Source organism: Dipodomys merriami, unplaced genomic scaffold (genome assembly GCF_024711535.1).
Source record: "Dipodomys merriami isolate MVZ:Mamm:240054 unplaced genomic scaffold, mDipMer1.0.p SCAF_33, whole genome shotgun sequence".
NCBI classification, from domain to species: Eukaryota; Metazoa; Chordata; class Mammalia; order Rodentia; family Heteromyidae; genus Dipodomys; species Dipodomys merriami.
Genome location: NW_027204826.1, coordinates 5,043,161 through 5,067,817, shown reverse-complemented (window position 1 = coordinate 5,067,817; position 24,657 = coordinate 5,043,161). Strand labels below are relative to the sequence as shown.

The window sequence follows — 24,657 nt, the reverse complement described above, 5'->3', positions numbered from 1 at the left end:
TGTGCCCATTGGTGCAGGATTGATGGAGGACCACAGGCAAACCCAGCAGTGGCCCCTGGAATCTGCCCACTGTGGCCCCACAGTTCCAGTTTGGGGAGCATTGAACAGCTTCCTTGTATATTTAGTGGTTTGCTCCTTAGCAGAATGCCTGCCGCGTGCCTGCTGTGTGCGGGGACTGGCTGCGTTGGAGGCAGGTGGCTAGAATGGCTGAGGTCTGTGACGGCGCTTGACTGTCTCCACGTTCGCTGATGTGTACTTCCACCCTGTGATCTTGGACTGAGCACCATCTAGTGAATTTCATTGCATTGCCTGTCCATTTTCTTTTTCGTTCTTTTTTTTTTTTTAATGTCAGTCATGGGACTTGAACTCTGGGCTCAGCATTTCAGCTCAAGGTGAAGCACTCAACCACTTAAGCCACAGCCCCACTTCTGGTTGTCTGGTGTTTTATTGGAGATGAGTCTCACCGACTTTTCTGCCTGGGCTGGCTTTGAATACGATCCTTAGATCTCAGCCTCCTGAGTAACTAGGATTAAAGGTGTGAATCACCGGCACCCAGCCATTTTCATTTTTAAGAGTTCTACTTCATTATTTCTAATGGGTTTCCTCCCCCCAGGCCCCATGTTCTATAAAGATATTTTCAAGCTTATGTATTAGGAAGAACTTGTTTTCTCAAGTTATGGCGTCATTTTCAGCACCTGCAATTTTTTACTGAGAAATTTAAAGTTAGATGGCTGTAATTTACTCTGTTACAGTTTTACATTCTTAGTGGGCATGATGACTCACAGCTGTAATCCTAGCCACTCTGGAGGCACAAAGCAGAAGGATCACAATTTGAGGCCAGCGCAGGCAAAATGTTTATGAGACCCCCATCTCAATCTATAAAAAGCCAGGCAGCATGGCACATGCCTGTCACTCTGGCTTTGCTGGACGTGCAAATAGGATGATTGCATATATTTGAGGCCCTATTCCTCAAAAATAAAGCAAACATAGGTGGGGAGCATCTCAAGTAGTAGAGCACATACCTAGCCAAGTGTGAGGCTGTGAGTTCAAACCCCAGAACAACAAACTTTAAGAAAATGACATTCTTCAGGGAGGAAAGATGATTTGGAACATATCCTGATAGAGTGATGCATGGTAATTGTTGAATGAACACACTAGGGTTATGACTGGTTCTTAAAATTTTGTAAACCTAACAGTAATATATCCCAGTCCCCCCACCCCGACCCCGCCAGCTTTATTGGAGTATGATTGACAAAATTACAAGGGAAATGTATGCCAAGAAAAATTACCCAACATGGCTGGCCTTTCCCACTGCTCACTGTCTGCTGTGCTCAGCTGCTCAGCGTTGAGAGGAGACGCTAGTGAGCGTTAGGAGAAGAAAGGCTGAGACCTCGCTGCGCTGCCTGTCAGATAGATGGTGACAGCCAGGCCCAGAGTCACCAGGGTCCCAGATGGTGACGCTTTGTAATCCCCGTAAACCTGTTTTCTAGGAAGAAGAAAGGCGCATGGCATCTGTTGTGGCCAAGAAAGAAGAGGAGAAGAAGCGTGAGAGCCATAAACAGTCCTTGCTGAAGGTCGCTGGGGCGGGGCCTGCGGGGCCTATGTGTGCATGCCTCCCCCATTCCCCTGCTCTGAGGGTTTGCGCGCGTGCAAACTGTGTGTGTGTATGCGTGTGTGCGTGTGTGCGTGTGCGTGTGCGTGTGTGTATTGCGCGCGTGTGTATGTGTGTACCAGTTTTTTTTCTCTCTCTGACTCTTGGTTTTCTGCCAGTCCTGGGGATTGAACTCAGAGCCTTAAGCTCTCAACCTGGCGATCTTAACTCATGGCTGGCACTCTTACCACTTGAGTCATGCCTCCAATCTGTCATTTTGCTGCTTGCTTAGAGGTGGAGTCTCATGGGCTTTCCTGCATAGGGTGGCTTTGAACTACAATTCCTGCAGGTCTCAGCCTCAGAGTAGCTAGGATGACCCGGGACCTCTGTCCAGCTTTTTCATTTCTACCACACAAGTATGTACTTACAGACAGTTGCTGTGTAGGAATACACCTGCACTTAGGAATAAAATGTATATTGTAAAATATACACCAGAGCTGGTATCCTACCCAGCTGATTCTCCATGGGAAAACAAAGCCACACCTCCAGTCCATTATTTTGCTGATTAATTTGAGATGGAGTCTCACGGACTTTCCTGCCCCAGCTAGCTTCAAACTCTGATCCTCAGATCTCAGCCTCCTGATTAGCTGGGATTATAGGCGTGAGCCACCAGAGCCCTTTGGATATTGGTTTTTAAACCTCACATTCTATCTTTTTATTCCTAACACCAATACAGTCAGGCCTGCCAGCCCTTGACCCCACTCCAAGGACACAGGCCTGGGGATGAGGTGAGGCTTGAAAGTTGTCTAGGTCAGATGAAGCCTCTTAAAGCTTGGGGTGCACTACCCTGACACATGGCTGGAGGTCAGAATTCATTTCTATTCTTGTAGAACGGTGCTAAGGATCAAGAAACCCTTCATCCTCGCACAACTCCTTTCGGTAGTCTGGCTGCTGTCTGTGCTTCATTTGAAGGCATTGACGTTCATGATGTGAGACCTGAAGCCCGGGGGCCCCTCTCTCTCCCCCACCCCAAGATTTTCCCACCATAGTTGTTGTCATTATGGGTCAGGACAATTAAAATAAGATCACTCTTCTATTTAAAGACAGAAGCATATAAATTTCTTTCTTTCTTTCTTTCTTCCTTTCTTTCTTTCTTTCTTCCTTTCTTTCTTTCTTTCTTTCTTCCTTCCTTCCTTCCTTTCTTTCTTTCCTTTTTTTGCCAGTCCTAGGGCTTGATCTCAGGGCTGCTTTTTGCTCAAGGCTAGCACTTTACCACTTGAGCCACAGCACCACTTCTGGCTTTTTCTGATTATGTGATACTGACCAATCGAACCCAGGGCTTCATGCATGCTAGGCAAGCACTCTACCACTAAGCCTCCTTCCCAGCCAGAAGCATATAAATTTCTGTGCAATTAAATTTCAGGTAGTAAATTTTCACTCCTGAGAGGATTGTAAATCATTTTTAATAAAATTCAGTTCCCAAGAAGTAACTATTCATATATAATTTTTCTTTTGGGATGATAGGCCATTACTAAGATATTTGAATGCACAGGTAGCTGCTTGTAAGAAGCAATCTTGCTTAACACATTATAAGATGGTATAAACAATATGCGCCTAGAATTTTCAACATTTGCGTTCTGTTATCCCTGTCACAACTGCCTCTTCCAGGAGAAGAAAAGGTTGACGATTCACAATGTAGCCAGGAAGTGGGGCCTGCAGCAGCAGCGCATCGCCAGCCAGGAGACGAGGGGTTCAGACTCGCCGCCCCAGGACCCCTGCCAGGTCCCGCTGGACAGCAGCCTCATCTCTGTCCTTCCAGAGGAAACCGGGTAGGCTGGCACCCGTCCCTTCGCCATGCGGGGGGGGGGGGGGGAGGAGGGAGGATGGGAGGGGAGGGATTGGGGGGGACCATTTCATCTAATTATATATCTAATTATTCTAAGACAGAAGTTTAAGCAGTTGGAAAAACTGACAATAAAAGGCTGAACTTAACATTCTCATGGGAAAAAGTCTAGATGACTTAATACAGCTGGTGGCTCCCTGCCCAGGGCCCTCCACACCTGCTCTGCCCTCTATACCTGCTCCGCCCACACCACCTCTGTCCTGAGCCACAGCCCCACTGACTGGCTTTCTCCCTTTCCCTGCTTCTCTGCTCCCCAAACAGCGCTCCGGGCCCTACTGCCCAGCCCTGCCTAGCTAGCATTCCCTCACCACTAAAGCTCCAGGGACCGCACTGGACCACCTCTCCTGCCCCGAACTGCTATGTCATCATGGTCACGCATAATAATAATGTACCATGTCACGAGAACAGGAGCCTTGGTTTTCCTGACCTCTGTTCTATCCCCAGCAGCCAGCACAAAACCTCAACTGAGGGTAGTAACGAAACAAAACTAAACAAGCCTACCCTGCCGGTCTCCACCTGTTTTAAAGTTCTTTTTAAAATTTATTTTATTTTTATTTTACATTAAGTAGTTGTACAAAGAGGCTTCAATTCCGTAAGTCAGGTTGTAAGTGCAGTGCATCTTGATCAATGTCACGCTTACCACTGGTCCCCATTTTAGTCTCAGCCTTTTCACTAGAAAGGTCAAAGTCCTGAATGAAGGATGTACTTCTGCTATCTGCCATTTCTTCTCTCTCATATATCTTTTTTTTTTAATTTAATTTAATTTTATTTGTGAACATACTGTACAGAGGGGTTACAATTACATGGGCAGGATAATGCGTACATTTCTTACCAAGCATTGCAGCCTCTTTTTTTTTTTTTGGTCCTCCATAACTTTCTGCTTTTGTAACTTATTCTTGGTATTTTTCTATTGGTGTGTGTGTGTGTGTGTGTGTGTGTGTGTGTGTGTGTGTGTGTGTGTGTGTGTGTGTGTGTGTGTGTGTGTGTGTGTGTGTGTGTGTGTGTGAGTTGTGAGACTTGAACTCAGCCTGGGTGCTGTCCCTGAGCTTTCACTCAGGCTAGCACTTCTAGCACTTTGAGCCATATCGCCACTTCTAGTTTTCTGGTGGTTAGTTGAAGGTAAGAGTTTCACAGACTTTTCTACCTGGGCTGGCTTTGCGATCTGCAGATCTCAGGCATGAGCCACCAGTACCCAGGTTAATGTATTTCCAAAGATTATTGTTTGGAGGCTGGGAAGATGGCTCAGTGGTAGAGCGCTTGCCTTGCATGCCTGAGGCCCTGGGTTCGATTCCTCAGCACCACATAAGCAGAAAAAAAAGCCAGAAGTGGTGCTATGGCTCAAGTGATAGAATGCTAGCCTTGAGCTGAAGAGCTGAGGGACAGCGCCCAGGCCCAGAGTTCAGGGCCCATGACAGAAAAATATATATATATATATTGTTTGTTTCTATTCTTCCTGCTGTGGTTTTGTTGCTTATGTCATTGCCTCCCCACCCCCCCACCCCCGCCTTAGATTCTCTCTAGCCCAGCTATGTCTTTTAAAAATGTGTGCAGGAGCCAGGTGGTGGCTCGTGCCTGTCATCCTAGCTACTCAGGAGGCTAAGATCTGAGGATCACAGTTCAAAGCCAGCCCAGGCAGGAAAGTTCATGAGACTCTTATCTCCAATAAACCACTAGAAAACCAGAAGTGGCGCTGTGGCTCAAGCAATAGAGTGCTTGCCTGGAGCTGAAGAGCGCAGGGACAGCACCCAAGCCCAGAGTTCAAGCCCCACAATGGGCCAAAAAAATAATGTGTACAGGAATGTAGATTTATAACTATTTAATACACATAGATTTTAGATTATGTAGGTACAAGGAGGAATTACCAGCCAAAGGTGCACTGGTGCTGTGCTGCCTCTTTGATTTGCCTGCATGGATGCCTTTCTTGGTGCTTTGATTCCCTGTGTGGTGTGAACTTCCTGGCTGGTGAGCACTAATACCCTCCTAGAGGCCCCTGCCGCAGTCTTGCCTGGTGGTGCATTAGCAATGGATACCCAGATCCTGTGCATCAGAAAATGTCTTCAGTGTTTATTTTTAGCATTCAGATTTGCCACAGAAGTGTAGTTGTTTATTATTTTTCCAGCACTTGAAATGCCTCCTTCTATCGCTCCTGGCCTTCCAGTTTCCTGGTGAGAGGTCAGCTGTTCGTCCTACTGAGGGCTCCTTGTTCATGGCTTCGTATGTGCACATGTTTGTTACCTTCAGGTTTCCCAAGTTTGAGTCCAGCATTTCTTGGTGTGACTGTTTATCATATTTGGGATTTACTGAGTTTCTTAATGGTTGGATTTACGTTCTTCATAAAGTCTGGGGAGGGGGAGGTTGTAGCCTTGGCTCAGTCTTCATCACAACTCAATTGTTATGTCTGCAGTTGATTTTTATTTTTTTTCACCTAGTTACTTTGTTCTGTCTGTTGAATATTAAGTTTCTTTTCCCACTACATCTCCCTACCTGGTGGCTGTCAGGAGAGAAGCAGGTGGAGTCACCTTTGTAACTTCTTTGCCATGCTTGGCCAGCTCTGCCACTCAGCCCGTCCCCAGCCAGGGTTTCCCTGGAGCTCTTCATTTGTGATGTCTCAGCCTCCCATCTCTCTGCAGCCCTGTCCCTGCCATCCTTGCCCTCCCTCCCATCTTCATCCCAGCAGTCACAGTGATGCCCTTCCCCCCCCCAGCAGCACCAGCCCATGAGTCCACAGGCACATAGTAGATGTGGAAGGAACATGTTTTAACACACGTGCTCTGCTAGTAACCTGCTGCTGTGCAGCACAGTGCCACACTGCGAGCTCCCAGTGCCTGGCAGAAGTGGGGGATGCTCAGTGCAATGTTTTCTCTGCACATTTTTGGTTTACTTTTGATCATTTCCTGCCAGTGAACACCCGTATGTTAGCCAGTACTGCTGGAATACAATAAAAGCACAGAGTGAATTTCCACACCCACAGACGTTGGCATGGAAATCTATAAAATAGGTTCTCATGGGAATTGGCACCACTTTGTCGCCAGGAAAAGAATCTTCCAATTCTGTTCTAACCTGTTATACAGAGCACATGAATCTCCAGATCCAGCTTTGTTTCCATCTCGATCTTCATGACTGGGCGTTGCACTCAGCCTGCCTGAGAGAACTCTGGCGATTCTCCCTGGCTCTCCTTGGGCGCTGCATGAATTGAGAAGGCACAGAATATTTTCATTCATTCTTTTAAAAATTAATTTGAACACATTTGATTTGATTCATTCCTATAAACATCAAGTTGCACAGTTGAGTTTTCGGACTTGAAATTCACCACTAAAGAGCTTGAGGCTAATTCCAGCTTCTGTCCAGTTGCCTACTATTGGGTGATCAGTGTTTGTGCTGGAGATAAATGGGAACACAAATTTAAAATTGAGCTCCTCAAGAGCAGAGCACCTGCTGGGCGCCGGTGGCTCATGCCTGTAATCCTAGCTACTCAGGAGGCTGAGATCTGCAGATCACGGTTCAAAGCCAGCCCGGGCAAGGAAAGTCCATGAGACTCTTATCTCCAATAAACCACTAGAAAACCTGAAGTAGCACTGTGGCTCAAGCGGTAGAGCACTCGCCTTGAGCTGAAGAGCTGAGGGACAGCACCCAGGCCCAGAGTTCAAGCCCCACGACCGACAAAAAAAAAAAAAAAAAAAAAAAAAAAAAAAAAAGAGCAGAGCACCTATCTTACAGTGAAAGGGAGAATATAGCCAGCCAGCCAATCTGTGGGGATTTGACCACATTTAATCCCCCCCCCCACACACACACACTTCCTATAGTCCATCAGGGTCTAAGTACCGCGTTTATTTTCTCTTGAATATCTGGTAAATCTATATTCTCATATTAATAACATATTAATAACATTGCCCTTGTATTCACTCCTCATGGGGGCCCCGTGGCTATTAGACTTGCCTAGGTAGCTTTTGTTTCTCTTCTAGCCTCAGCATCTGTCCTGGCCTTGCTAACCTCTACTCCACCCCTGTTACTGTCCTACCCTTCTGAAACCACAGCTAGCTAAGACACTTGAAAAATTCAACAGACACTCAAAAAATGTGCCAGCTTCTGCACTGATTGAGGAACGTTTTTCAAGCCGAGCATAGCTGGGGGCCGTGGGAGATGCTGTCTCTTCTGTTGTACATGTGGCTGCCCTAAAAGCATCACCGTGTTTGCTAAGCAGGCAGACAGCCTGTGGTGACCAGTGCAGATGGCCACACAGGACAAGAGAGTTCGTGTCACCGGCCCTCCCTGCCACCTGCTCCCTGCTGTCCTTTCCAACAGGGAGTCTGTGCTCTTCTGGTCCCATATGTCAGCTTTGACCCCTCCAGGATTCCATCAGAGACCTGTGCTCCTGCCTCATGAGGGATCACAGCCCCATATCGAGCAGGCACACAGTGTTGTTGATTTTCTGGGGGGGGTCTCAGATTCACTTAGCCCAGACTGGCGCCATGGCCCAGCCTGCTGCTGGGTGGATCGGAGTGGACAGGGCTGACCGGCCCTTTTGAAGTAAGTGGAGCAAAGCTTGTTCTTTTCTCATCAGCAGGAGATTAGAATCATGAAGATCCCTGATAATTAATTAATACGATACATGGGGATTCGTCTGGCAGTACTAGGGTTTGTCATGTTTAATTTCAGATTGGAGAAGTCTTCTTTAATTTTACACATTATGACTGAAGTACAAACCTCAAAAGCCATTGGAATATCAAAAAGTTGTCCATATTGCCACCTTATCTAATATCTAAAAGAAACTTCTAATAGTTTGCATATTTTGTGAACATATTTTTATATTGTGTGGCTTTTATTCTTTCCATAGTATTATTTTATAAAATGCACTTATCTAGCTGCATAATTCTGCACGTACATTAATAAAACCAGCTTACCCCTGTCATCCTAACTACTCAGGAGGCTGAGATCTGAGGCTCATGGTTCAAAACCAGCCGAGGCAGGAAAGTCCATGAGACTCATCTCCAATAAACCATTCAGAAAACTGGAAGTGGCGCTGTGGCTCAAGTGGTAGAGCACTTGCATTTATCTGAAGAGCTGGGGACAGCGCCCAGGCACAGAGTTCAAGCCCCATGACTGACCAAAAAAAAAAAAAAATCTGTGATGTATGTAAGATATATTAAGTGGCTATCTTTTATTAACACAAGTAATTTAAATTTAGAGCTGTGTTTTTGCTTATAATGTCCCTGCTTGTCATCAGAGTCGATATAGGTTGAGTAATGCACAACTTCAAGACACTCTATTGAAAATCAGTCTAAGGTGCTCTGGGTTTCATTATGGAAATGAACAGCCTGCCTCTGTATATCGTTACTTCTCTCCATGAGAAGCCTCGCTGAAACCACCCTGGCTCTCCAGGTCCGTGGACTCGGGACTCAGCAGTGCCCTGCAGGGCCTGTCAGTGGCAGACACGCACCTGGTCGAGATCGATGGGGACACACTGTCACTCTATGGCTCAGGCGCCCTGGAGTCGCTGGACCGGAACTGGAGCATGCAGACTGTGGGGGCGGTCACCACCATCTCCTTCACCTTCATCGAGTTCGATGAGATTGTGCAGGTGCTGCCCAAGCTGAAGATGAAGTTCCCCAACCCCCTGGTAAGCCTCACCGGGGGCCACCTCTGATGTCTGTCTAGTGGGGAGACCAAGCTTTTCTGTGGGTGCTCTGGGGGTGGGATTTCAACTAGTAGTCACAAATGGCCTTGCTGTTTTGTGTTAAGGTGGGAAGTTACGGTCCTCGGATGCTGCAGTCTGGGGTGAGGCTCAGAGGCTTTGTGGAGGTTTTCTCTTGGAGGCCCCCAGGAGGATCTCAGCCTGTGCTGAGCACTTAGGGCTGGCAGGGGGTTTGGCAGGCATGGTCATCGATGGTAGGATTTTATCGCAGACCCTAATCACGATGAGAATTTCAGTGCTCTTCATTAAAGTTACTTTGGGTAGTTTGCCTTCACCAGTCATGGTACTGTTTTACTTATTAATATGCATTTGCAGAAACTGATGTGTATGTGTGCACACTCACGTGTGTGTGTTAGTCCTTGGGCTTGAACTCAGGGCCTCTTGCTTCCATTTTTCTCAAAGCTGGCACTCTGCCACTTGAACCTCATCTCCAGTTGAGCTTGTTACCTGGTTAAGGTGTTACAGACTTTTCTGCCTGGACTGGCATCAAACCCTGATCCTCAGATCTTAGCCTTCTGAGTGGCTGGAATTACAGGCGAGCGCTACAAGCAGTGAGCTCAGAACTTGGGTTTGTTTTTTTTGTTGTTGTTGTTGTGTGTGTGTTTTTTTTTTAGTCTGGTCGTGGGCCTGAACTCTAGGCCTGGGCACTGTCCCTCAGTTCTTCAGCTCAAGGCTAGTGCTCTACCACTTGAGCCACAGCGCCACTTCAGGCTTTTTTTTCTGCTTATGTGGTACTGAGGAATCGAACCCAGGGCCTCTGCATGCAAGGCAAGCGCTCTACCACTGAGCCACCTTCCCAGCCCAGAACTTGGGATTTTATGAGTTCCTTCTCGAGTTGTTATGATCACTTTTCTTTGTTAGTGAAGTATTTTCCCTCACATATCTTCATACAGCATTTTTTTTCTACTTTAGTCTCCCTGGAGAAACCAGGTAGAAGCAGGCCCGGTTTGTTCTGTGGTTTGACTTTGCTGTAACAAATCCAGCTAGCCTACATAGTGTGTCAAGATGACAAGATTATTCTAGAAGTGAGGACTCATACTAGGTCTTCCCTGGAGCACTGAACACTATGTCACAAAGCTCGGCAGTTCTCGTTTCCAGGCTTTCCCTTGTAGTGTCACTGTAATGTGCAGAAGAGCCAGAATTCAGGAGTCTGCAGAACATGGCAGGGCCTGGCCAGCTGGTGTGCTGCATTGAACTGAGCCCACAGGGCTGCTCTGTTCACTTGGTCCTGGGGAGAGTGCACTGCAGGCCTGAGGCTCACAGAGCTATGGGGGAGAGAGGGGCAACCAGGGGAAGGGATTTAATGCTTGCAATTAGAGACACTGAATGATCTCTGGTCTATATTCCCTCTCCCTAGCACCTGAAGTTCAAGGAAACCAATCTGGTGATGTTGCAGCAGTTTAACGCTCTGGCCCAGCTTCGGCGCATTGACCAGCTAACCATTGACCCGCAAGGAAATCCTGTGGTCAATTTTACACTCTGGAAATACTATGTGCTGTTCCGCCTGAGCCATTTTGGTATGCAGAAGATCAATGGGACGGAGGTAGGCAAAAGCTAAATTCCAGAATAAAATTCCTCATTAGGGAAATTGTGATGGTAAATCGTTAGGAATCTGAGTAAACATGATGAAACTTCTGAGAAACTTCATTTTAAGAGATCGTAATTAAAACTCAAATAAGAGCCAGGTATGTGCCTCTCTCTCTGTCTGTCTGTCTGTCTGTCTGTCTGTCTGTCTGTCTGTCTGTCTGTCTGTCTCTCTCTCTCTCTCTCTCTCTCTCTCTCTCTCTCTCTCTCTCTCTCTTTTTCTGTCTTTAACTCTAAACTTTGAGTCTGATTAGTCCAAATCCTGGTTTAGCTGGCTGAAGAGAACTTTGCACAAGAGAAATAGTGCAGGTACAGAAAGTTGAAAAGGGGGCTGGGGGCCGGTGTCTCACACCTGTAATCCTAGCTACTCAAGAAGCTGGATCTGAGCATCACAGTTCAAAGCCAGCCTGGGCAAGAAACTCTGTGAGACTCTTATCTCCAATAAACTACTCAAAAGCCAGAAGTGGCATTGTGGTCCACATGGTAGAGTGCTAACCTTGAGCACAAAGAGGCTCAGGGACAGTGCCCAGGCCCTGAATTGAAGTCCCATGACTGGCAAATTAATTAATTAATAATAATCATAAGACAAATTTTTTTTTTAAAAAATCACAGTGCACGAGTTCTTGAGGCAGAATGACCCAGGTGGGAATCAGACTTCACCAAAGACAGCCAGCAGGCAGCACATTCAAAATTCACAGGGCACGCGGGGTGTAGTGAGTGCTAGGCCTGGGCAGAAGTTCACGCACAGCTCTGGGATGCATGGCCCGCATGCTGGGCCTCGGGGAGGACAGTGCTGTTCCCACGCCGCAGGGGACAGTGCTCACTGCACTCCCCCCCCCATGCCCTCCTGGACCACGTGTCTCCTCAGGTGACGCAGAATGACATGGTGATGGCCGAGCGGCTCTTCGGGATCCTGGCACATGTGGCTTCCTCAGAGCTGCCGCAGTACCGCCTCATCTCCATCCTGGGCGACGCCAGGTCAGTGGGTGCTGTGTTTCTCCAGATGGTGGGCATCTCACATTCCCACCCCGAGCTCGGCCTGCCCGCCTGGAGGACACAGTAGACTCTAAAGATCCGGTCTCCATTCTGGGGAAGGCCATGGGAACCAGGGAGACCAGGGCCTCAGAGAGGAAGGGCCTGGGCCTCAGGGCCAAGACACAGGGAATTGTGAGCATTTAGTGCCACCGGAGTGTGGGGTGGCCATGAATGAGTGGAAGGAGAGGAAGCTAGGAAACCTGCTGGACTTTAAGGAAGGAAGGGAGGGAGGGAGGGAGGAAGGAAGGAAGGAAGGGAAGGAAGGAAGGAAGGAAGGAAGGAAGGAAGGAAGGAAGGAAGGAAGGAAGGAAGGAAGGAAGGAAGGAAGGCAAGCAATGCATGCTGTGCCCTTTGGGTCAGCAGCCATGCTCAGCCAGTGGAGCAGACCCAGGAGCAGACCTGGGCCTGAGTCTAGAGGGTCATGGCGACCGCAGTCACCGAGGGCCAGTGATGCAGGAAGGAGGCCGAGGACCCAAGTCAATGAATATGGCTTTCTGTGCAGCCAGTGTTCATCAGACACAGACACGGAATGAGCGGCAGGTCTGACCATGACACTGCAGGACCACGGGAAGCCATTGCTCCCAGAGCTCGGGGCACATCAGCCCTGTGGTGGGCCGCACTGTGGGGCATGGGGTGTCTGCACCCCAGGTCCTTGTGTGCAGTGTGGGAGCATTTTGTAAGTACCAAAGAGCAGCCGCGGGCATCACGGATGCTTCTTGAGAGTCCTTTTAGTTCAGGTTTTATCATTTTTTTAAAGTATTTTAACTCTTCTGAGTTAAAGAGGAAATTAAAGCAGACATTAAAAAACCATAAATAATTGTATTTGACAACTTAAACATTATAGATCAGAAACCTCTGGGATGTGGCCAGGACTGCACTGGGGAAACTCAGTGTCTTGATTGTACTCGGTAGAGAACAGGAAAGATTAGAACGTGACAGAGGAGGCTTCCACTTTCAGAAGTGTGGGACACGGTAAGGCAAAAGGAAAGAAAGTGGAAAAGAAATGGAGAAAAGAGTAGATGAACCAGTTACAGCACAAAGATTGTAGATGAACCAGAAATGGGAGGAAGCAGATCCTGGGTGGGCACCCCCTTTGCCCCCCCCACCCCCTCTTCCTCCCAGGGTGGCTGAGGCATGGGCAGAGGCCACAGGACCTGGAGGTGGAGGGGCCTGGAGAGGAGAGGAAGAGCAGCGTGTGTGTACCACATCATAACGCAGAGGCTGTGGAGGACCTGTGGCAGGAAATCCTCCATTTGGGTTTTGCCACTTCTGGCAGTGGGGAGGGTACCATGGCCTCACTGACCCTTCTGTGGTCACTCAGCCTCAGGGGCTGCACTGCGGATCCCCCATAGCGCCCTCTAGTGCTTGGAGGCTGTTGGCTGTAGCTCCTGAATGGCATCAGTGGTGTTCACTGCCGCCTGTTTCCAGGGCCCCTCAGACTCCAGAAATGCGCCTGGGTTTATCCTCCGGACAGAGACGCAAGGCCGCTGTGATTCCTTTGCATTCGGGGAGGGGGGGGAGGGGGCTTCCAGCCTTGACCAGGTGCTGGCCTGAGGATGTACCCCAAGGGTGCCATAACCAGAGCCCCACTCTATCCAGGAGAAAGCACTTCCGCTACCTGCTGGACACCAAGGGGAAGAAGCCGTGCATGCTCCCAGAAGAGAACAATGACAGCAAGAGACTCATGGGGGAGAACACAAACCGCGCCACACTCAACTACACCACCAGGGAATTCTACACGGAGAAGCTGGAGGTACGGGAGAAGCTGGGTTCAGAGAAGCTGGGGGTGTGGAGAAGCTGAGGGGTATAGAGAAGCTGGGGGTATAGAGAAGTTGGCAGTATGGGGAAGCCTAGGGGTATCAAGAAGCTTGGGGTATGGGAAAGCTGGGGGTACAGCCTGGCCCATGACCTTCCACACACGCTGGAAGCTGGACCTTAGGCAGGGAGGGGGGGGGGGAGGGTTTCCAGTACCTTCTTCACTATGGACAAGACATTTCCAAAAGGAATTGTACCTGGATCTAGACTAAAATAGGACCGAGGCACCCGTATTTAAACTGAGGAAATGGACCAGCTTGTGTGGGTGCCAGACTGGTAGTGGCATGTGGACCCCACCACAGCCCCCAGTCACCAGCTGTGTGTGCCCCCAGGGTCACCTGCGCTGCCCAGGGGGGGGACACCTAGGCTGACCCTGAGGGGCATCGGGCCAAGCAGTGCTGCCCTGGAGCTCCCTCGGAGGCTGGGAGAACGTCCTTATGAGCTTGGTTGGGTAGCTTATATGGTTTTGTTGTTGTTGTTGTTGTTGATGGTCATGGGGCCTGAACTCTGGGCCTGGGCGCTGTCCCTCAGCTCTTCAGCTCAATGCTACCGCTCTACCACTTGAGCCACAGCACCACTTCTGGTTTTTTTCTGCTTATGTGGTGCTGAGGAATGGAACCCAGGGCCTCAGGCATGCAAGGCAAGCGCTCTACCACTGAGCCACCTTCCCAGTCCAGCTTATGATTTTTAACATGGTCCTCTCTGCCCCAGCTGGGTGTTCTTGGTCTAACCTGGGCACCCTGCGCTTGTGGTCTAGCCCTGTGTTGGTGTGCTGCTCCACAGTTTGCTCTCGGACACCAGAGGGTGGATTTGGGCTGTGAGCATTCACAGTGCTAACCCACACCTGTGCAAATGGGTGGCACCACACCCTAACTCAGGGACAGCTGGGAGCCGAGGGACACGGAGCCGCCACCTAAGCCCTGTCAGAGGGGACAGGGTGGCCATGCTGCTGGGATTCTAGAAGCTGATGGGTGGTCAGCAGAGGTACGGTGGATGGGGAAATGAGTACGCTATGGGTTCCAAGTGGAGGGGTGGGTGGGAGAGGGGCTGGGTCAGAACACCTTGTTCCAGGCTTCCCTGTCTGGCTGATTACCATGTTGCCTTTGGGATTGTGGAGCGAACATAGCACACGCTTTCCTTTTGTACAGGAGATCAAGGATAAAAAGAGATTCTGCCAGATGTACGTGGGAGACCTTGTGAAGGAAGCCGCGGACATCAACACAAAGAACGAGGCTCTGCAGAGGCTGTGGCCGCAGATGTTCATCGAGCTGGTGCGGGACGCCGTGCTGGAGATCCGCAACAAGAACTCGTACATGCAGCTCTGCCTGCAGCAGATCGCCGACCAGAAGTAGCTGGCTGCAGCCACTTGTGGGGCGCGTCTGTGTGTAAAGGCTGGAACGAGGCGGCCGCACGTGTTCAACTAGGAAGTGGGGACACCAGCTGGGGTTGTCTGCTGCCCTTGGGGAAAGACCGAGAACAGGCCCCGAGGCCGGTCTCTACACCATGGAAATGAGCCACGCTGGAGGTGGCCTCGGCTTGCAGGGCCGGTCCTCCATGCCTGCTCCCGTGGAGCCCGGATGCAGGACTGGGCAGCAGTGCTTGCTAGGGACCCGCATGAGCTACCTCCACCTCGTCTAGCTGATGGCTCATTTATTGGCCTTTTTATTTTATGATTTTAAAGCTAAGCATATGTTCTTTTTTTATGAGCGAAGAATAAACTGAATACGTTAGTTTAAAAAAAAATCCAGTTTGCAGTGGGATGTTTTTCATGGGAGGCTGTCCCGCGTAGCGTGAGGCTCCATCCTTCGACCACAGAGGAGTCGTGGGGCAGAGAATCAGAATCAGGCATGCGTGGGTGAGGGGCTCCAAACAGGTCCGTATGGAGAGCAAGCAGAAACAAGGGGAGCCGTAAGGGAGCCTGTCCCGTGCTGGGGAGACAGGTGGCCACATCCTGTGGCCAGAGCTGAGCAATCTCAGGCCCACACCAGCTCCAGTGCTCCTCTCTTGCTCAGCCTCTTTGGTACAAGGTGGGAAAGAGAATGCCAGCATGCGGGGACAGAAGCTGGCCGGGCCAGGCTGCAATCCGGAGGCCCACAACCTTGGGCTCACTCTGTCAGACCACGAGCAGTGTTCACATCCGGCAGTCACTGCCCACATTTGCATGTGGCCCCCACATGGCCAGGAGCTATGCGGTGCCATCTCTAAGCATGGCTTCACACACCATGGTAAGTCTTAGTAGCTGAGACCTGGCTTGGCTGGCACACAGATGCCACCCCGTGGTGCCTTTCCCTCGTTCCTCTCCTCCCTTGTTTCTCTCTCCCCTGTTCCTTTGGGCTGTAGGGTTGGCACCCTAGGACAGGACGAGCCCTGGCATCCCTGGTGATCCTGAGCCTGGCTGGGTTGGCACGGGTTGGTTTCTGCTGGGCTGTGGGAAGCGAAGCCAGTCTGCTTAGGTTCTGCTATGTCTGAGCCTGGCTTCAGAGTGGCATTACCCAGCCTCTGCCTCCCACGTGCAGGGCTTTTGTCCCTCTGGGCCTTACAGGTCAGTGAACCATCTGCCCAGCCTCCTGTGTGTCCTTCCTGTCCCGGCTGATATTAGCCTTCTCGCCCTCCCCAGCCTTTCTGGAAAGCTGAGGAAGCTGAGGTCCCAGCACTGCAATAGGAGTCGCAGACCTGCCCAGCCCTGGCTTGAGGCCTGGAGACAGGGTCTTCATCCTCACTCTGTCTGGACCATGTGCTCAGAGGCCAGATCTCTCTGCCCAGCTCCATCCTCCCTTCCATCTTGTTAGCTGGACTTCCAGAGGAGAGTAAAGTCAACCTGGCTTGGCTTAAGGGTGGGACCAGGAGTTGCACAGAACCAATGTTCATTCCTACTTGGGATTTCCAGGGTCTTCAGGGCAGGGGACCAAGCCTGCACACCCACAGTCCAGGTTAGTGTGTGCTCAGGATCACTTTGATTCTGGTAGGAGCCCGGACGGGGACGGAACATGGCGACTCCCGCAAAGGCAGGGAGGGAAATGCTAGGTACACAGCCTGGTTCTGGTTCTACAGCTGCAAGGTTAGGAGTGGGCTGCTGGCTCTGAGGCCACTCTACCCTCCAGTGAGTCTCAGTGGTACCTGTTGGCTATGAAGTACTTGTTTGGTTTTTGCCTTATCATTTCTTTGGTTGTAATTCAGCTTATTCAGAAAGATAGATTACAATGACAGTTCACCCACAGCTTTGCAGGGGTTGATTCCATGCTTATTAGGAATTGTTTGTAGGTGAATCAAAACACGTTAGTTATCTTATCTTTGGGAAAGCCTAAATTTTGTTCTCCCAGCTTCCAGGTTATTTGATAGCAATTCCTGGAGGACAGGAAAGGAAGGAGAGAGGGAAAGGAGAAAGGAAGAAGGAAGACAAGGAATAGGTAAGGAAGGGAAGGAAGGAGGGAGGGAGAGAGGTAAAAAGAATAGAACAGAATAGAGAGAGAGTGTTCAGGAAGATCTTAATTTTAAGCTTGAAAAGACGAAGGTCAGTTTTTCTAACCTGCTTTATTGGGTCAGCTGGAAATGGCGTGGTTACTGTTGCCAAGAGATTCGAGCCAGGGTAGAAACTTGATCAGTCACTGTGGTCAGCCATTCGTGATGGAATACTTGTCATCTTTGCCCCTGTTTTTCCACTTTCCTTGATGCTTTCTTGGCTCCTAGTATGCGTCTCTTCCTGCCAGTACCTCAAGTCCTTATGAGGAAGAGCTAATGTGTCTACAGCTCCAGAGAACAAATGATGCCTAAGAAGAAATCTGCTCCTAACCACAGCCCACCAAGCCTCGGTGCTCAGAGGCTCCACTTCTCTTCATTATTTTAAAATATGTCAACATGCAGAAATGAGCAGCATCTCAGTAAACGCCCTGAATCCACATTCTCCTTTCCATAGCTGCCTCAGACTTTAAAAACACCCATGTGCCTGTGTGTATGTACATGTACCTTGGAGTGAGTGCATGTGTGCATGTGTGTGCAAGCATGTGTGTTGGTTCAACTCTTCCATAATGTCCTAACTCAGGTCTGCTGTGTCCATGCCTTTTTATTTTTTGGTACTAGGACTTGAACTCAAGGCCTCAGCGCTGTCCCTGAGCTTTGTCTTCCCTTAAGGCTAGTGCTCTACCACTTAAGCCTTAGCACTATTCCAGGACTGGTGTCTGGGATCACTCTTTTCTACCCTTGTAAGTATTGCGTCACCTTAAGAATGTTGGTCTTTTGTTGTTCAGGTTTGCAAAACCTGAGAACAGAATTCTCTTCATTAAAGTTTCGTTGAAATATGACATTCATACAGCAAAACTGAGTCATGGGGTCACCGCAAGTCCAGGACCACCCAAACTAAGTTCAGGCACAGGCTGGCCTCAAACCCTCATCCTCAGCCTCCTGAGTAGCTAGGATTAGAGGCATGAGCCACCAGTACCCAGCTTGGTGTACTGTTTTGGATGAAGCTGTTTAAGATTACTTTCTCAACCCAGGTAACCCAGGGAGATCGTTCTTACAAATAACTTCAAAGTTCTCACTTTGAGATTTCAGTTCCTGCTCTTCTAAGAGCTGGGTTTGTTTTCTGTGCATACTTCTTAAATCCTGTTGTCTGCTTGCATCTTGGGTCAGTATTTTTTTCAGAGCTGTGTTTATATTACAGAGACGTCTTCTGGTGTGTGATGTTTGTGTTTCCTGACTTTGGAGAGCCCTCTTGTCCTCCATGTTGCTCTTTCGTGGATGTTAGTTCTAGTGTGTCTTTCTTCTCTGAAATGGTCCTTGGACATCACGTGACTCCCAGGCCCTAGGAAGCCAGTGCCCGGGGCCTAATTGTGATTAGGGAGCCCAGACCGCTGGCTGCCAGCTCAGGTAGCCTGCTTGAGCTGGTGCACAGGTCTCTGCAGCATGGGGGCTGGGGCCTGAGCAAGGGAGATGTGAAGGTAGGATCTAGAATAATTCAAGGTTTACTTGGCAACGTGTCTGGCGGTCACTGTGGGCTCTGGCTAGAATCTCAAGGGGCTCTGTCCCCTAGAACAACTGCTGTGGCTCTGCAAGTGGATGCACAGTGGCTAGAAACCAAGAGCAGGTTCCCCCAGCTCTATTCTCTTTCCTGACCTAGCCTCAGGAATCACACATCAGCCCGACTCTCCACAAAGGAAGGACAAAAGCCACATTGGGGTAGGGCCGGGGGAGGGGGGGTGGGAGATGGGAATTATCGGTGCAGCCATTTTGGAAACTACCAATGACTGTACCTACCCATGTGATCCCTGCCTCCTGGCGTCCAGCATTCAGTAGCATCTCCTCCTCCTCCTCTTCTCTTCCTTCTCCTCCTTGCTCCTCCCTGCCCCTCCCCCTCCCTTCCTCTCTGGTCCTCCCTCTTCCCTCCTCCCTGTCCCTCCCCCTCCTGTCCCCTCTCCCCTCCTTTCCCTTCCTGCCCCCCTCCTGCCCCTTCCTCCTTCCCCCCCTTTTCTCTCCCCTCCTTCCCTTGCTTCCTGCCCCTTTTCCTCCCCCTCCCCTCTGCTCCTCTTCCTCCCCTCCCTCCCTGCCTCTCCTGTCTTACTGCAAATCCCTTTCTCCACATCCTTCAAGGCCTCAAACCTGCTGCTTTCCCTGCCCCGGCTCCAGTCATGGGGCTTGAACTCTGGGCCTGGGCGCTGTCCCTCAGCTCTTCAGCTCAAGGCGAGAGCTCTACCACTTGAGCCACAGCGCCACTTCTGGTTCTCTGAGTGACTCATTGGAGATAAGAGCATCACGGACTTTCTTGCCCGGGCTGGCTTTGAACCTCCATCCTCAGATCTCAGCCTCCTGAGCAGCTAGGATGACAGGCGTGAGCCACTGGCGCTACTGCAGCTTTGCTGGATCCTGCTGTCTTTCCTGCCCCTCCCTCCAGGAATCACACCCCAGTTTCTTCTCCCCTGTGTTCAATATTCAAGAGAACCTTCAAGAGGCAGACTATCAAAGAACTAGACGGGCAGAAACGTCTCAAAGTTCTTCTAAGAAGCAAAGGAAATAATGAACCCCATGGAATTCATCCGTATGACCTCTGACTTCTCCACCCTCTAGCCGGGCCCTGTGTTGGTGCTTTTCTCTATGGAAAACTCTGGGCTAGCCTTAGACCTCCCTCTCCCATCCTTTTTGCCCCTTTGTGTCTGAGTATTCAGTTTCTCATTTTCCTGTCATGAACATTTTGTCTTTAAAATTGCCCTGTTTGTCTTTAAAATTGCTCCCCAGTTTGGCCTTCGGGGCCTAGGGTTGGAGGTTAGATACTGAGGTACAGCAGCAGAGGCTGCAGGACAAAGAGAATAAAATGATTCCACTCAGCTCATCTCCTCCAGTTCTGAAGCCACACAGTGGTCCTGGGGCTTGAACTCTGGGCCTGAGAGATTGATGTCCCTGAGCTTTTTTCCCCTCAAGGCTTCATGTTCTGTCACTTGAGTCACCCCTCCACTGTTGGCTGGTTAATTGGAGGTAAGAGTCTTCCAGGTCTGGCTTTGAACTTTGATTTTCAGATCTCAGTCTCCTGAGTAGCTAGGATTACAGGCATGCTCACCAACACCTGGCTTGATTTATCTTTTAAAGTCATATTTTCCACTGCAAAGGGCTCACAGTCTTGGCAAGAGTCGCGTCTCCTCCCAGACCCACTGTCGAACTCTATCGTAGTAAGAAAAGACGCCAGGACTTTGGTTCTGCAGAGGACAGAGGATTCCTGTGATGGGGAAGAAAAATCCAATCAGAGGGAGCCTGTTGTTGCCAGAAAGTAAGAATCTTGTGTTTTTGAAAGGTTAGGGCTAATTTCAAAAGGAGGCCAGTCACTGAGCTGTAATCGGGTGAGCAAAGAATATTTTTGTTTTATGATAGATGCTGGGAGCAAGTCAAGACTATGAAGGGGCAGAAAGAAAAAATTAACAACAAAATTAGTCCAAAAATATGGTTGTAATAAAAAAAAAGAAGATTTTTCTTGTGAATAGATTTTTAACAACCGGCATTGTTTTAAATGCCAAAAACCTGATGACCCAAAGCTCTCAGAGCTGATAGCTTCTTCCTGTGCTGCTCTTATGGGCCAAACACTTCTCTGGGTCTCTTTCTCTCTGTCTCTCTGTCTCTCTGTCTCTCTGGTCCTGGGGCTTGAACTCAGGGCCTGGGCACTGTCGATGAACTTTTCTTGCTCAAAGCTCGTGCTCTACCACTTGAGCCACAGCTCCATTTCCGGCTTGTTGGTGGTTAATTGGAAATAAGAGTCTCATAAGCCTGCCATGATCCTCAGATCTCAGCCTTCTGAAGAGCTGGAATTAACAGGTGTGAGTCACTGGCACCTGGCTTTTCTAGGGGCTCTCTCCCATGGACACCAACTCCCAAACGTGAACATCCTGCTCAACGCCGATCGTGTAGGCCTTGACTTTGGAGGTCAGGGTTTCACCATATGAGTTCTCAGGGGCAGAGGCCAACATTCTTCCAAAAAAGAGGGGTTAGCCAGATGTGCTAGAGAGGGAAAAGAGGATCGTACCCACACCCGGGTTTCACCACACAGGACACCAACCGTGGAGGACCTTATTTTAACAACACACTAATTCAGAACTCAGGATCCTTCAGCCAAAAAATACACAAATGAAAGGTACCAGACTACTTTGGTATAACATTGTGGCAAAGTGAGACTTCACAAAAAGCTCAGTGGTAGAACACAAGGTCCTGGGGTCCATTCCTGGTACCCCAAAGCAAAACAAAAGACATCATTTCCTGAAACACAGTGAGTAGCCAGGAAAATCATTCCACAGAACCCTGAGATAGGGACACAAGTGGATTTTTCTTTCTTGCTATTGTTCCTAATGTATTTATAATGTACCATGTGATTTTTGTTTGTTTGTATGTTCCTCCCCCACAGTATAACCCCTGTTTTCACTGTATTTGATGTTGGTACCCTGTATCTTGTTTATAACACTTCTCTAGCTTGGGGAGGGGAAAGGAAAAAACAAAATGCTTAAATAGGGATGCAGGTTGACCCATTGTAACAATGAGATGTACAAGACACTATGTTGAAAAAGGAACTTTACAATTTAGGTGGGGAGGGGGAAAAGGGAAGAAGAGGGAAGAGTATAGTTGTAGAGGTGGGAGGGAAGGGATGGTAGGGGAAAAACAAAGGAGAAGGTAACAAGGCTTGATAGGAAATATACTCATTACCTTGCTCATGTAACTGTAACCCTTCTGGACAGTATTTTTACAATAAAAAAAAATTTTTTTTTAAATAGCATCACCCAGAAGTTAACAGGAAGTAACATAGCAAGACCGGAAATGGGTCCACTCCTAATCCTGCATCCAAGAACAGGACGTTTTCTTTGAAGACCTCATACTATTATTCCTCCCAAGGGGGTAGACATAAAAATATGTTACAGAAAGCCTAGGAAGATATTAAAATAAGTGTTCTAATATCCCCATAAGAGAGTATTATAACAAGCTCATAAATTATCAAAGCAGTGAAGAAGGCCCCATTGTTTGGAATCCAGAGAAAAGCAAAGATTTCCAGCCACAGTGCTGGGAAAAGTCCTACAGTATCTGAGCACAAGTCAGCCACAATGAATTTAAAGGACGAAAGAGACTTTAAAGTTGTCCTAAATTCAAATTCAAAATTGAACTTTTCTGTCCAGGCTGATCTTGAACCTTGATCCTTCTGGGATCCTAGCTGGGATTACAGGTGAGAGCCACTGACCCCTTGCTTCTTTGCAGTCTTTGACAATAACTTTTAAAATTCTGTGAGTGTGGATATGCAATAGCATACAATTAGATCATCTTTACATTAGGGAGAAAAAAACCTATTCTGGAATCTTCTGCCTGGCTGAGATAAAAGAGATGATATCAACAAAATGCAACATCGCAAAAGAGAAATAGCAGCAGAGGCATAAGAAATTTTAAAATAATAAAAGACTATTCTGCATGACTGTATTTGAATGTAATGCACTGGAAGTTTGGGAGTGATTGGGTTTTAATCTAGAAGGCTGCATTTGCATTGTTCACCATTGACTAAGATAAATCAACACCTGATTCTCTGTCAAGCAACTTGCTAGCCTGCTGTACTGTGGCTGTCTTCAGCCCCAGCCCTGACTGTGTCTCCATTGCCAGAGTCACAATGCCAGGCTCCATCTAGCAAGCTGTGGAGAACTGAAATGCTAAGCCAAGCTTTCCTTTGCCAAATGACCACAGTGCAGACACATTTCCAGGTGGAATCTTACAGCCCCAGTGTGGTAGAATTCAGTTGGCTCTGGAAGATGGAGGGGAAAAAATGATCTTAGATACTAATATATTCTAAGTCCCTCTGAGATCTACAGTTTATCTATAGAATTAAAGTTGGGGGGGGGTTGTGTTGTGTGTATGCCAGTCCTGGGGCTTGCACTCAAGCCTGGGCACTGCCCCTGAACTTTTGTGCTCAAGGCTAATGCTGCTTTACCACTTGAGACACAGTTCCACATATGGTGCTTTTTTTTAATATAGTTACTTGGAGATAAGAGTCTCAGAGCCAGTCCTCCCAGGCTGGCTTTGAACATTCATTCCTCAGATCTCAGCCTCCTGAGTGGCAAAGAATATAGGCATGAGCCACCGGCACCCAGCAGTATTGAAGTTTTCTGGTAGAGAGATTAGAAAAAGTACATATATAAAAAGGTTTCCAGAGAGAGGGGAAGAATATAATGATGAAGAAGGTGTTGAGAAACACTCCCCAATCTGATTTAAGAAAGTAGAGAAAGAGCAAAAACTTTTCAGCACTTTCTTTTTTTTTTTTGTCAGTCGTGGGGCTTGAATTCTGGGCCTGGGCGCTGTCCCTCAGCTCTTCAGCTCAAGGCTAGAGCTCTACCACTTGAACCACAGCGCCACCTCCGGTTTTCTGGTGGTTTATTGGAGATAAAAGTCTCACCAGCTTTCCTGCTTGGGCTGGCTTTGAACTGTGATCCTCAGATCTCAGCTTCTTGATTAGCTAGAATTACAGGCGTGAGCCACCGGCACATGGCTCCAGCACTTTCTAATGTACATTGTGTGTGTGTGTATGTGTGTGTGTGTGTGTGTGTGTGTGTGTGTGTGTGTGTGTGTGTGTGTGTGTGTGTGTGTGTGTGTGCTTTGCCTGTTTCAGCCAGGCCCCCAGTCCTCTTTGCTCTGGTTGTTTTTGTTTTTTTGTCGGTTGTGGGGCTTGAACTCTGGGTCTGGGCGCTGTCCCTGAGTTCTTCAGCTCAAGGCCAGCACTCTACTACTTGAGCCACAGCGCCACTTCTGGCTTTGCTCTGGTTATTTTTGAGATAGGGTTTCACTTTTTACCCTGGACATCCTGGATTGCAGTCCCCCTGTTTACACTTCCTGTCATTTCTGGAACGAAAGGTACTTGCCAGTGTACCCACATTTTCAGATGCTGATTTATTATTCAGAGCTGTTTACTATAATCCCTAAAATAACTACTAAGTATTCATTTTTACTAAAGAGAATAAGCCCTCAAAGGAAAAGCAAAAGTAGATTTGTAAGAGTTAACAATTACTCCTGGAAAAGTAGATAAAAAGGGTCCAGATATAGTAAGAAGAAGGAGACAAACTTCAGGCATAGCCATACAAATGCCCTCACTGCCTGCAAAGGAAACCTTACAGACACCAAGTTCAAAGGCAGAGTGTGTAGACTTTATACTGCCTTCACCAATCCACTTTGAATTTAAAGATGCCATGGCTTAAAAATGAAAAAAATGGAAAAGATTTATCCAGAAGATCTGGATTGATAGAAGGCAGACAGAGCTATTCTAACATCGGGCAGGACAGATGTCATGGGAATCAGATCATCAAGGGCAAGGAGAGACATTTCATCACAAACCCATCATCTCAGGGCATCATAATTCTCAATGCTTTGGCCCCAAATAACAGGGGATGGAAATACTTGAAACAAACACCGACAGACCCACAGAAGGGGAAATAGGCAAAGTTTCAAGAACAGTCCGCGGTTTTGACATCTCTTGATAATCGATAGCACGAGCAGACATGTAGTAAGAGCAACGCGAGGTTTGAAATACACAATAAACACTGTAAA

At 48.5% G+C, this 24,657-nt stretch overlaps 1 protein-coding gene across 7 annotated transcripts in view; it reads left to right on the top strand.

Annotated features, from left to right (window-relative positions):
* Window positions 1-15,352, top strand: part of Lrrc49 (leucine rich repeat containing 49) — a 50,521-nt gene extending 35,169 nt beyond the window's left edge. For 5 of the 7 annotated variants that reach the window (XM_070042980.1, XM_070042983.1, XM_070042986.1 and 2 more), the window contains 8 exons: window positions 1,491-1,574; window positions 2,482-2,580; window positions 3,260-3,420; window positions 8,874-9,111; window positions 10,544-10,729; window positions 11,639-11,748; window positions 13,405-13,558; window positions 14,769-15,352. In XM_070042980.1, coding sequence (XP_069899081.1) covers window positions 1,491-1,574; window positions 2,482-2,580; window positions 3,260-3,420; window positions 8,874-9,111; window positions 10,544-10,729; window positions 11,639-11,748; window positions 13,405-13,558; window positions 14,769-14,972 — 1,236 coding nt within the window. In that variant the 3' untranslated portion in view covers window positions 14,973-15,352. The remainder of the gene's footprint in view (window positions 1-1,490; window positions 1,575-2,481; window positions 2,581-3,259; window positions 3,421-8,873; window positions 9,112-10,543; window positions 10,730-11,638; window positions 11,749-13,404; window positions 13,559-14,768) is intronic. The other 2 variants (XM_070042981.1, XM_070042985.1) reach the window with 1 other exon arrangement.
* Window positions 15,353-24,657: the final 9,305 nt, after the last annotated feature.